At 35.1% G+C, this 14,093-nt stretch overlaps 1 protein-coding gene across 1 annotated transcript; it reads left to right on the top strand.

Moving 5' to 3' along the window:
- Positions 1-12,929: 12,929 nt before the first annotated feature.
- On the top strand, positions 12,930-13,862 carry LOC111149883 (olfactory receptor 4P4-like). The gene has a single exon (XM_022507180.1). It carries the CDS (start codon positions 12,930-12,932, stop codon positions 13,860-13,862), a length of 933 nt encoding a protein of 310 aa, XP_022362888.1.
- The last annotated feature ends 231 nt before the right edge of the window (positions 13,863-14,093 follow it).

A 14,093-nucleotide genomic window follows, 5' to 3' on the forward strand; every position in this document is an offset into this window, starting at 1 on the left:
ATTGGACCACGGTACTTTTCAATGTTTACATTTATTATTGAAACCGAAAAAAAGCTATTACTCTATTTTTCATTTTATAATCTGGGTTTATGGAGAGAATAATATATTAATTAAGGTGTTGCCTTGTCTTAACATATCAACATCTCAATCTCCTATGGTGAAAAAAAGTGTTTCTTTTCCTTATAAGTGAAACAAAGAGAATATCCACTAGATGGCAGGGTGATACCATAATTTAAATCAAGACATTCATGAATTTGAGAAACTAGACCAGCCAGGCTCATAAGGGAAAGGAGGGAAAAATGAAAGGAGGAAACGAGGGAGGGAGACAAACTGTAAGAGACTCTTAATCTCAGGAAACAAACTGAGGGCTGCTGAAGGGGACAAGGGTGTGAGGGATACGATGGCTGGTTGATAGACATTGGGGAGGGTCTGTGCTATGGTGGGCACTGTGAACTGTGTAAGACTGATGAATCACAGACCTGTACCCCAAGTCAAATAATACATTACATGTTAATTTAAAAAATAAGCAAATAAAGACAATAAAACCTCTGTATTTGCTCTAAAGACAGTAAGAGAAACAAATAGAAAACTTGTTCATAGCTTGAATATACCTTAAAGATCATTCATTTCACATACCTTACCTTAGGAGATAAGGGAACAAATTTTCAAAGATGATAAATCACTTGACCATATTCAAGTTCTGACTCAACTTTATCCTTGTTTTCACATTTATTAATTTTGAGCTAGAGGTATTGTGTGTTGGCTTTTGACCACTTACACAATCACAGAGTTTGGGGAATAAAGAATGTTATCAGTCAATTGCAATTTATTTGTAATAAGTAAATACACAAATCAAAGAAGTATTAATAATATTTAAGGATTTTAGCGTAAAGGTAAAAATCCTTACAAAAATATAAACCTTCCTAAAAACAAAAAGGAAACAAAACAAACTAAATGGTGAAATAAACATTTATCTATTAATATATACACATGAGTGTCATATCCACATACATATATATGCATGTATATGATGTAAAATATCGTCTAACATAATACATTATGAAATGGAAACAGAACATATTGATTATATTAGTAGATTTAATGACAAAATTAAATCCAACACTGTTCTATATACCAGAGAAACTCACAAGATTCAGCAAAGTTAAAATTAAGAAATAAATTAGTGATTTCTAAATTAGTTTCTTTGTTCTCACAGAAAATATTTGGACTGATTTGAGGCCTTTGAAAATTTGTTGTGGTTTGCTTTATAATCCAGCAAACAATCAATTGTGATAAATTCTCTATGTGCACTGAGAAATGCGTGTGTGTTTTATTTTTATTGGGAGTCATATTCTATAAAAGTTAACTGAGTCAAATATACAAATTATGTCATTTAGAACTTCTACATTCTTAGACATCGTGTTTTCTTGTTTATTCCCTAATTGAAAAAAATATGTTAAATCCCACACAATGATGAAGGGCTTTTCTATTTCTTCTTCTAGCTCTGGATTTTTTTTTTTAACTTATTTTGAAGACTTATTCTTGAGTGCATGGACACTCAATTGTAATCTCTTCTTACTAGGTAAATCCCTATATCATTGTGAAATAATCCTCTATCTTTAGTAATTGTATTTTACTTAAAACCAATAATGTCGGGACGCCTGGGTGGCTCAGTTGGTTAAGCGGCTGCCTTCAGCTCAGGTCATGATCCCAGCATCCTGGGATTGAGTCCCACATCGGGCTCCTTGCTCGGTGGGGAGCCTGCTTCTCCCTCTGCCTCTGCTGCCACTCTGCCTGCCTGTCCTCGCTCTCTCTCTCTCTCTCTCTCTGGCAAATAAATAAATAAAATCTTAAAAGAAAAATACAATAATGTCTTATATTATTATAATTGCATGAGCTTTCCTTAGGTAGTTTACTTTGTATACATTTCTAAAACAGTTAAAATATATGAACACATGCAAAATTTACCAGAAAATTTATCAAAGTATATAACCCACAAAAATATATTTATGTTCACCAAACAATATGGCAAGATTCTTCATAATGTCATTATTAATAATACTTATAAAACTTAGAAAGCCCTCAATATTTTTATGAATAAAATTTGGGGTATATTTATTCAGTGAGTATTATACTACAAAGAGAATAAATGAATTTGCAAACAACAAGATGAGTAAATGTTATATACAATGATGATTGAAGGAAGTCAGATACAAAAAGTTAAAAAAATAAAAAAGACATGTTCTATATTGTTTCATTTATAGAAAGTTTAAAAAAGTGAAACTTGAACTCAATCACAAGAAGAAATTTGGAAGAAACTAAAACACTTGAAGGTTAAAGAGCATCCTACTGAAGAATGAATGAGTCAACCAGAAAATTAAAGAAGAATTTAAAAAATTATGGAAACAAATGAAAATGAAAACACACTATTCAAAACATTTGGGATGCATCAAAGGCAGTCCTAAGAGGGAAGTACATAGCAATACAAGTCTTTCTTTAAAAAATAGAAAAGTCTCAAATACATGAGCTAAACTAACACCTAAAGGAGCTGGAGAAAGAATAGCAAATAAAGCCTAAACCAAGGAGAAGAAGAGAAATAATAAAGATTAAAGAAGAAATCAATGAAATAGAAACCAGAAGAGCAGTAGAATAGATCAGTGAAACTAGAAGCTGGTTCTTTGAAAGAATTGATAATATTGATAAACCCCTAGCCAGACTTATCAAAGAGAAAGGAACCAAATTAATAAAATCATGAATGAAAGGGGAGAAATCATTACCAGTGTAAGGAAATACAAGCAATCTTAAAAACATATTATGAACAACTATACGCCAACAAATTAGGCAATCCAAAAGAAATGGGTGAATTCCTGGAAACTTGTAAACTACCAAAATGGAAACAGGAAGAAATAAAAAACCTGAACAGACATAACATAACAGCAAAGAAATTGAAGCAGTAATCAAATATCTCCCAACAAATAAGAGTTCCGAGCCAGACGGCTTCTGAGGGGAATTCTATTGGTCATTTCAAGAAAAACTAATCTCTGTTCTTCCTTTGAAGAAGAACTAATACCTGTTCTTCTTCAAAAAAATATAAGTGGAAGGAAAACTTCCAAACTCATCCTATGAGGCCAGCATTACCCTGAACCCAAAACCAGAAAAATTTCCTATCAAAAAGGAGAATTATAGACCAATATTCCTGATGAACATGGATGCAAAATTCTCACCAAGATACAATCCAATAGGATCCAACAGTATATTAAAAGGATCATTCACCATGACCAAGTGGGATTTATTCCTGGGCTGCAAGGGTGGTTCAACATTTGCAAATCAATCAATGTGATACATCATATTAATAAAAGAAAGTACAAGAACCATATGATCCTTTCAATTAATGCAGAAAAAGCATTTGACAACGTACAGCATCCTTTCTTGAGTAAAATTGTCCACAGTGTAGGGATAGAAGTAATATACATCAATATCGTAAATGTCATTTGTGAAAAGCCCACAGTGAATATCTTTCTCAATGGGGAAAAATTGAGAGCTTTTCCCTTAATGTCAGGAACATGACAGGGATGCCTACTCTCACCATTATTGTTCAACATAGTACTAGAATTCCTAGCCTCATCAGTCAGACAACAAAGAGCATAAAAGACATACAAATTGGAAAAGAATAAGTTAAACTCTCACTCTTTGCAGATGATATGGTACTCTATGTGGAAAACCCAAAACACTCCACCCCAAAATTACTAGAACTCATACAGAAACTCAGCAACATGGCCGGATACAAAATCAATGCACAGAAATCAGTTGCATTTCTATACACTAACACATAGACAGAACAAAGAGAAATGAAGGAATTGGCCCCATTTACAATTGCATCAAAAACTGTAATATACCTAGGAATAAACCTAACCAAAGAGGTAAAGGATCTGTACACTACAAACTACAGAACACTTAGAGAAGAAATTGAGAAAGACACAAAAGAGTTAGGAAAGCATTCCATGCTCATGGATTGGAGGAATAAATATTGTTAAAATGTCTATGCTATCCAGATGAATTTAATCCCAAGCCCTATGAAAATACCATCGACATTTTTCACAGAGCTGGAAAAATAATCCTAAAGTTTGTATAGAAAAGAAAAGACCCCAAACAGCCAGAGGAACATTGAAAAAGAAAACCGAAGCTGGTGCCATCTCAATGTCAGACTTCAAATTATATCACAAAGCTGTAATAATCAGGACAGTATGATACTGGCACAAAAATAGACACATTGATCAATGCAACAGAATAGAGAATCTAGTAATAGACCCTCAACTCTATGGTCAACTAATCTTAGACAAAGCAGGAAAGAATATCCAATGGAAAAAGGACTGTCTCTTTAATAAATTGTGCTGGGAAAATTGGACAGCCATATGTAGAAGAAGGGACCTAGACCATTTTCTTACACCATACACAGAGATAACCTCAAAATAGATGAAAGATCTACATGTGAGACAGGAATCTATCAAAATCCTAGAGGATAACACAGACAGCAACCCCTATGACCTTGGCCACCACAACTTCTTGCTAGACATGTCTCCAAAGGCAACAAAAACAAAAGGAAAAAATGAATTATTGGGACTTCATCAAGATAAAAAGATCTGGGATGCCTGGGTGGCTCAGTTGGTTAAGCAGCTGTTTCAGCTCAGGTCATGATCCCAGGGTCCTGGGATCGAGTCCCACATCAGGCTCCTTGCTCCACAGGAAGCCTGCTTCTCCCTCTGCCTCTGCCTGTCACTCTGCCTGCCTGTGCTCTATCTATCTCTCTGACAAATAAAGAAAGAAAGAAAGAAAGAATTTAAAAAAAAAAATCCTGCACAGCAAAGGAAAGAGTCAACAAAACTAAAAGTCAACCTACAGAATGGGAAGATATATTTGAAAATAACATATCAGATAAAGAATTAGTATCCAAATCTATAAAGAACTTCTCAAACTCAAACCCCCCAAAAAACAAACAATGCAGTCAAGGAATGGGCCAAAGACATAAACAGATATTTCTCCAAAGAAGACATACAAATGGCCAACAGACCCATGAAAAAATGCTCCATATTACTTGGCATCAAGGAATTACAAATCAAAACCACAATGAGATATCACCTCACATCAGTCAGAATATCAAAAATTAACAAGACAGGAAATAACAAATGTTGGCAAGGATGCAGAGAAAGGTGAATCTTGTTTCACTGTTGGTGGGAATGTAAGCTGGTACAGCCACTCTGGAAAACAGTATGGAAGTTCAAGACTTTGAAAATAGAACTACCCTATGACCCAACAATTGCACTACTAGGTATTTACCCCAAAGTTACAGATGTAGTGATCTGAAGTATCAATGTTCATAGCAGTAATATGCACAATAGTCAAACTGTGGAAAAAGCCAAGATGTTCATTGACAGATGAATGGATAAAGAGGATGTGATATATATAAACAATGGGATATTACTCAGTCAACAGAAAGGATGAATACTTACCATTTACATGGACATGGATGGAATGGGAGGGTGTTATGCTAAGTGAAATAAGTCAGTCAGAGAAAGAAAATTATCACATGGTTTCTCTCATATGTAGAATATAAGAAAGAAAGAGGATCATAGGAGAAAAGAAGGAAAACTGATTGGGAAGTCATCAGAGAGGGAGAAAAACCATGAGAGACTTAACTATAGGAAACAAACAGAGTTCATGAAGGGGTGGTAGGTGGGGGGATGTGGTAATTGGATGATGGGCATTAAAGAGGGTATGTGATGTGATTATCACTGAGTATTATACACAACTGATAGCTTATTGAATGTTACACCTGAAACTAGTGATGTACTACATGTTGGTTCATTGAATTTAAACAAACAAATAAACAGTAGATAAAGGTCTTGAATATTTCTCCAAAAAAAGATGTATAAATGGGGAAAAAAAAAAAAACACATGAATAGGTTCACCATCATTATTCACTAGAGCAGTGCAGATCAAAACCACAAAAAGAAACCATTTCACACTAAGATGGCAATAATAATAATAATAATAATATAGGTGTGGATGAAGATGTCTAGAATTTTGAACACTTGCACAGTGCTAGTGGGAATTTAACTGGTGCAGCCACCATAGAGTAGGGTCTGTTGGTTTCTCAAAATGCTGTAAGTAAAATTACCATATAACACTACTAGTTATATGCCTAAAATAATTAAAATTAGGGACTCAAATAGATATCTGTATATCAATGTTCATGGCAGCATTATTCACAATAGGCTAAAGGTGGAGACAACCCAAGCATCCATCTACAGGTGATGGATAACAAAATGTGTAATATGCATACAATGGATTACTATTATTCCATAAAAAGAATGAAATTCTGACACATATGTCAACATGAACCTTGAAACTATCACACTACGTGAAATAAGCCCTATGCAAGTGGATAAATATTATGAGAGTGCTCTTACATGAACTATCTAGATGAGGCAAATTCATGGAAACAAGTAGATCAGAGGATACCAGGACAGAGAAAAGGAGGATGGGTACATAGTGTCTGTTTGAGATGATGAAAAAGTTTTGGAAATACACTGTGGGGATCATTGCCTAACACTGTAAATGGAATTAATGCCCCTGAATTATGCACTGAAAGTTGCTGAACTGCCAAATTTCATCTGTAAACAAATTTGAGGAATATGTCCTATGCCTCTTGAGAAAAATTATATCAGAGAAGATATGGTTACTGAGAAATCAATTACAAGACAAAAATAAAGCAAAAAAGAAAGAAAGAAAGAAAAAAAGAAAAGACAAGACTTGGGAATTATCTCCCATTCCAGGGATGAAGTGTATAAGGGGATTACTTGAATGATTTTTTTTTTTTTTTGCAATTTTTATTATGTTACGTCAGTCACCATAAAATACATCATTAGTTTTTGATGCAGTGTTCCAAGATTCACTGTTTATGTACAACACCCAGTGCTCCATGCAATATGTGCCCTCCTTAATACCCACCACCATGCTCACCCATCCCTCTACTCCCTCCCCCCTAAAACCCTCAGTTTGTTTCTCAGAGTCCACAGTCTCTCATGGCTCATCTCCCTCTGCAATTTCCCCCAATTCACTTTTCCTCTCCTTCTCCTAATGTTCTCCATGTTATTCCTTATGTTCCAAAAGTAAGTGAAATCATATGATAATTGACTTTCTCTGCTTGACTTACTTCACTCAACATAATTTCCTCCAGTCCCATCCATGTTGAACCAAAAGTTGGGTATTCATCCTTTCTGATGGCTGAGTAATATTGCATTGTATATATGGACCACATCTTCTTTACCCATTCATCTGTTGAAGGGCATCTCAGCTCTTTCCAGTTTGGCTACTGTGGATGTTGTTGCTGCTATGAACATTCAGGTACAGATGGCCCTTCTTTTCACTACATCTCTATCTTTGGGGTAAAGGCTCAGTAGTGCAATTGCTGAGTCATAGGGTAGCTCTACTTTTAATTTTTTGAGGAAATTCCACACTGTTTTCCAAAGTGTCTATATCAACTTGCATTCCCACCAGCAATGTAAGAGGGTTTCCCCTTTCTCCACATCCTCTCCAACATTTGTTGTTTCCTGCCTTGGTAATCTTTGCCGTTCTAACTGGTGTAAGGTGGTATCTCAATGTGGTTTTGATATGAATTACTTGGATGAATTTTTGAGAGAAAAAGCAACAGCCACATAAGGACCTTGAAAAGAAAAACAAAAAAAAGAAAACTTTTTTATCAAAAAGTTTTTTTAGGGGTGTGTGTGTGGTTTGAGTTGTTAAGCACCTGACTTTTGCTCAGGTCAGAATCTCAGGGTCCTGGAATGGAGCTCTGCATTGGGCTACCTGCTCAGTGGTGAGTCTTCTCCCTCTCCCTCTGACCCTCCTCCCACATGTGCTGGCTTGCTCTCTCTTTCTTTCTCTCAAGTGAATAATAATATCTTAAAAAAAAAATAAAAAGTTTTTATTAGACAACAGGAGATGCCCACTGGAATATTCAGCCTCCTCTGCAAACTATAAAATGAAGCAACATTAATGTTTCCTTCTGTCTACAACCCAGAGTTTTCTTCTCTTTATAATTATTTCTGAAGTGCCAGGTCTTTCAAGTCATTGGAGTTTCTGTATAACTATTCCCATATTAAATGGAATATGAGCTGGTCGTAGTTTCCATATACACACAGGAAAAATTTGTCTTGATTAAGAGAATTATTTTTAGGTATTGGAATAAAGTTAAAACATTATTCAACATTAAAAAAAAAGAAAAGTTCAGCTTTACATTGGTCAAATTAACCCAGTGGGAATTTCTAACCTCACAGATAGACGGCAATAAATTTCAGCAGGTTAGATATCTCCCAGGTAAAGCTGTTTGGGAATTAGACAAGAACCATGTATATTGTCTTTCTTTTCATTTCCCCCAGAGAATGCCATAAAATTGGTATTCAAGGATCAATAAAGAGTAGCTGCCAACATAAGTGCTCAAGATAACAGCTTTTTCATCCACCGAGTATTAAAATATAACTGGGAAGACTCTTGAATTTGCTTTAGGAGAAAACTAGACATCTTATCTTGGAAAGTAGGTAAGCTGTAGCTTTAGGATTCTTTGGAATGGTCTACAAGGTGAAACTTATTAAGAGATTCATTGACTTTATTGGTTGATTCTGAGTGTGGTAAATTTGAATCATTGCATGTACCCTAGATGTAAGCCAAACACCTGGTGACTCGGACACAAATTAAGTTTTATTTAACCAACCCATAATGATTCACTGGCCTTAGATCAGTACAAAATATTATTTTAGAATTTGTTGTTAAAATATCAATTTAATGATTATTTATGTCTTGACTGATTTTTATTAGAAAACTTTGGCCATAATTTGTATATTCAAAGCTATTGAAAGTATTGCTCCTTCTACTTGGTAATATAGAACATCTCTTGGGGTTACATATTTTTGATATACTCCATATATGGTCATTTACCCTTTCTGTGTCAATTGCATAAAGGAATTCAAAACATCATGGCACTACTTTTTTTTCATGACAAGATAATTTCAGGCGAAATAAATAAAACAAAAAGTGGTTTGTATTTTGGTGAAGGGTACAGACAAAATCTGAAAAGGAAAACTCAAGAAACGGAGTGTATCAAATGACCATTCCTACTTCTTATTGATGGTCTAGGTTGTATTTGCAGTATGTGTTTTTCAGTTTTGTATTTAAACACCACCTAGTCTGATTCTGCCAAATCTGGGCTCTCTGTTAAAATAGGAAATGAATAAAAGATGATCTTCATATGCCTCCAGCATTGTAAAAAGAATGGAGAATACAGTGCAGCCAGGTTTATATCTGTGCATTTTGGGGACCACCAAGGGAGGAGACCACCCCTTTTGGGGAAGGTGACATGAGTTTTAACATATATTAACATATAAGACTCAAGAGTGTCATCTCCACAGTAAGCCAATGGACTAAGTAAGGAATGAGGGACTGTTGCCAGATTTATGTGACTACCGAACAATTTTTACAACAAACAGGTACTGATAGAATCAAAATCTAATGGCTACCTCTCTATATCTATCATTTGGAAGTAACATTCTGTATTTTTATAACTCCTCAGTATAAGAAAAATGATAATGATAATGATATATAATTAAAATGAACTTCCATTCCATTCTTTTAAACATTGAAAGTAAATTTATTCGTTAATTTTGTAAATGCAAACTAATTACTTAAAATGAGCAATCTATAATATATGGCTACAGAGAGGAATGAAATGGAATAAATATTTTAATACATGCTGGGGCCAGCTATAATCTAGTTGATTAAATTATAAATGTATTATCTTATTCATTGAATTCATGAGTTAATTATCCAGTCACAGTCTTAAACTATGGAAGAATCCAATAACTATCGTACTAAATAAGAACTTGAGTGAAGTAGAGATGACTTTAGGCTTTTGTCCATCAAGCACAATCCCTGGCATATAGCAAGCATGAATTCATTCATTCATTCATTCATTCATTCGACTTTTTCCAAATTGACAGGAGATAAAATTTGTCCAGGGAAGAATATTTACATTTAAGTCTATAGGCACAACTGGAGATTTCTACATGCCACAATATGTAAAGGAAACTGTGTATAGGGACTTTAAAAGTAGCAAATTATGAAGTATCCACGGAAAGAGATCCTGCTCCTTCCAGGGAGAAAGGCCGTTTTGTTGACTGTGCAATTAACTCACTTGACCTGAAGAGAGATAAGAGAAACAAAAACCTGAAGCTGTACCAGTAAATTTACTCTGGTGTGCTTGGAAGAAAGGCAATAAGCCATCCACAGCCAGCTGCTGACTCCTCCTAACTGAGGCCAGAATCATGGGCATGTCAGTCCCAGAAGTTTCCTTAAAGATCCTGTTTAACACCACAGTTCACTTAGGGTTAAACTGAATCCATAAAAGGAATGCAGCATATTAACATCATCCAGTTAAGAAATAATAGAGCCAGATGAAGGAGATAATGTTTTGTTCTATTTTACAAACAGCCCAGGTTTTAAGGGATATCTACTAACACAGTGATATTATTACCTGTTTTAAAAATACGAAATGAATCTTGTCTTACATAGGAGTCATGCCTCCTTAACTTTCTATAGAAATACTTGAAAATAGGGGAAATGATATTTTCAAGTGATTCAGGAACATAGATTATAGTTTTTGAGTCATGTATTACATATACTTTGCATTTTGAAAAATAATTTAAATAATAAGTCTTTTTCACATCTTTTTTCCCCCACCTTTCTAACAAAGTAGACTGGGTGAATTCACATGATTATACTTTTTAAAAGTATAGTGTATTTTGTCTGAACTATCTGAGTATTTGCTAAAACAAAATACTCTGCATTTTAAAAAATCTTACTTATTTTTCCTGATAATCCCTAATCATTCGATGTATTTTCCACGTTGGGTCTGAAAACATACTTTCAACAAAATTTTACTTGCATCATATTTTTCAAATGTGATTTAATCTGTTCCCTGACAAAAAGTCCCCTGCAGATTAGATATAGCAGAATTTTAGACTGCCATTAAGGGAAAAAATATCGAGGGAAACTTGCTATATGATCAGCTCATGTAACAAATTAATCATGAAGTAAAGACTAGACTAATTAAAACTTTAATTTGCACTTCCTTTCTCTAAATCGCAAGAATATAATTTTTGAGAGAAGTTATACTAGAGCACTGAATTCTTTTAAGTTATTGGGAATATTTTTAAAAGCCCAAAATGTAATTGTTAATTGAATGAAATGGTTTATTTGACCACTATCAATACTCCTTCATTTTATGGCATAAAGGATACCAAAATATCAGTTTGTGGCAATTGATGTTAACTCTTACACACTAGATAGATTTATATGTTTTTCTTTTCAAAACCCTACTTTAGGAGTTTATGTACATAAATTTGAATGGTAACTCCACTGAGAGGCAAAAGGGGAAGGGAAGTGTTATAGTTTTGAAAATCAATTGTAAATATATTGGTGTTGAAGTTATGAATAATTAACACAAAATGTTTTAAATACTAAGTTTCAATGTTTTTTTTTTTAAGGTTTTATTTATTTGACAGAGATCACAAGCAGGCAGAGAGACAGACAGAGAGAGAGAGAGAGAGAGAGAGAGGAGGAAGGAGGCTCCCTGCTGAGCAGAGAGCCGGATGCGGGCTTGATCCCAGGACTCTGGGATCATGACCTGAACAGAAGGCAGAGGCTTTAACCCACTCAGCCACCCAGGCGCCCCTAAGTTTCAATGTTCTATACAGCTAAAGCAGAGAATCGATGGTGTAATTTAGTGGGAAGTTGAAAGCTTATTTTTCAAAAATTCTTCCTTAGTCTCTCAATGACGTTTGAAAGTCTACCAGTAGAAAGGTAATTCTCTGTTCTGAGAGTTAAAAGTTGTTACCAAAGAGACATTAATAGAACTGGCTGTACATTATTAGTGAGAGGGAAGTAAATTCAATGGGAGTGAAAGAAGAAAGGAAGAAAGAGATGTTAAGACTGGCAGTGTGCTAAGTGAAGGGAGCACACACTTTCAGGATGGGTGGTTAGGAACAAGAGAACAATTTACGTAAAACAATTAAAAAGAAGTCAGTTTGTACAAGTGAGTAGGGCACTACAAGGAGACTCTAAAATCCAAACTATACCTACTACCATTATCCTCAAATTCCTTGATTAATGTCAAAGGCATTTGAGATGATAGTGTTTTGAAAAATAGAGATATTCATACTTCTCTTGTTATCCATTTATTGACTATGAAATATAATCAATCCTTCATTTGTTAATTAGGTATATTTTCAAATTAAACACAAGAGAAATATAACTGATTATACCCATATGTAAATACCTCACAGTTCTGAATATATTGGTTGGTTTTTCTATTTATTCCCTTTCCACATGGGACATAAGGCAGGAAATTTCTCCCATATATTATTTACCGACTATACTAATTAAATTTGCATTTTTGTGTGTTTTTTTCTCAATGTTTCATTTGTGTGTCTATTTTATCAGTAATAATGAGAACAGCAAAGATATTTTTTTCTTTCTTTAAAAATAGCATTTTTGTAATTTTATTGAGACATAATATCTGGTGATGTTTTATAGTACATGTTAAGAATTATTACATAATACACTATATTTTGCAATATTAGTTTTCACCTTGGGCACCTAAGATGTTTATCACTAATTAATATTTTCAAGAAAGGGACAAAAAGACCTCCAAAAAGCCTTCATCGATAAAATTTAGATTTCTATTTTCTTCAGCCTTTGAATGCTTTCCATTACAATCTGCTCCTTACCAAAGAGTGATATGTCTCTTCATATTTAAATATATATCATAAGCATTCATAATTTATCTAATTTCAGGTGGCTACAAACTGGTCTGGATCATGGAAAATAGGAATAACATCACAGAATTTATTCTTTTAGGACTTTCTCAGAAAAAGGAAATAGAAGTCCTCTGCTTTTTACTGTTCTTACTTTGTTACATTGCAATTTTGATCGGAAACCTGCTTGTCATGATTTCTATCACCTGCAGTCACCTTATTAACCACTCAATGTATTTCTTCCTGAGTTTCCTATCCCTGGCAGACCTTTGCTACACTTCCACTGTGACCCCCAAGTTAATCATTGACTTGCTGGCAGAAAAGAAGGTCATTTCCTACAATGGGTGCATGACACAGCTCTTTACCATGCACTTCTTTGGGGGGATTGAGGTCTTCATCCTCACGGGGATGGCCTATGACCGCTATGTGGCCATCTGCAAGCCCCTGCACTACACCCTGATCATGAGCAGGTGGAAGTGCGATGCTATGATTGCAGCTTCCTGTTTTGGCGGATTCCTGCATTCCTTTGGGCAGTTTCTCCTCGCTATCGTTTTACCCTACTGTGGCCCCAATGAAATAGATCACTTCTTCTGCGATGTGTATCCTTTGCTGAAGCTGGCCTGCACGGATACAAGCAGGATTGGCCTCCTAGTCGTGGCCAATTCGGGACTGATGGGTCTGGTGACTTTTGTGGTGTTGCTGGTATCGTATGCTGTGATCCTATATACTGTCCGGTCCTACTCTGCAGAGAATCGTCACAAAGCTCTTTCCACCTGCAGTTCCCACATCACTGTGGTGGTTCTCTTTTTTGCTCCTTTACTCTTTATTTATATTCGACCAGCAACTACGTTACCAGAAGACAAAGTGTTTGCGCTTTTCTATACTGTCATTGTGCCCATGCTCAACCCTCTCATATACACACTAAGAAACATGGAGATGAAGAATGCCATAAGGAGACTTGGGAGCCATGTCACGGGGAGTAAGGACATAAATTAAAAGGCATCCCTGATTTTCGCCACCGAGTTTGTTGAATACATGATTTCTCTACTCTGAAACCTTTAAAATGCATAATGCTTGCCTCTGTGTCTTGTGTGTAGCAAGGTGTGTATTGCCAAATATGACCAAAAGATTAGAATTCCCCAGATTTACTGAGGCTCCTCTCTGCTGTGCTTTCTTTTCTAGCTTTCCTATTTATATCCTCTCTGCCCCATTGATCCTTTGTGAAAC

This window comes from Enhydra lutris, unplaced genomic scaffold, assembly GCF_002288905.1.
Source record: "Enhydra lutris kenyoni isolate GAN:26980312 unplaced genomic scaffold, ASM228890v2 scaffoldscaffold22, whole genome shotgun sequence".
NCBI classification, from domain to species: domain Eukaryota; kingdom Metazoa; phylum Chordata; class Mammalia; order Carnivora; family Mustelidae; genus Enhydra; species Enhydra lutris.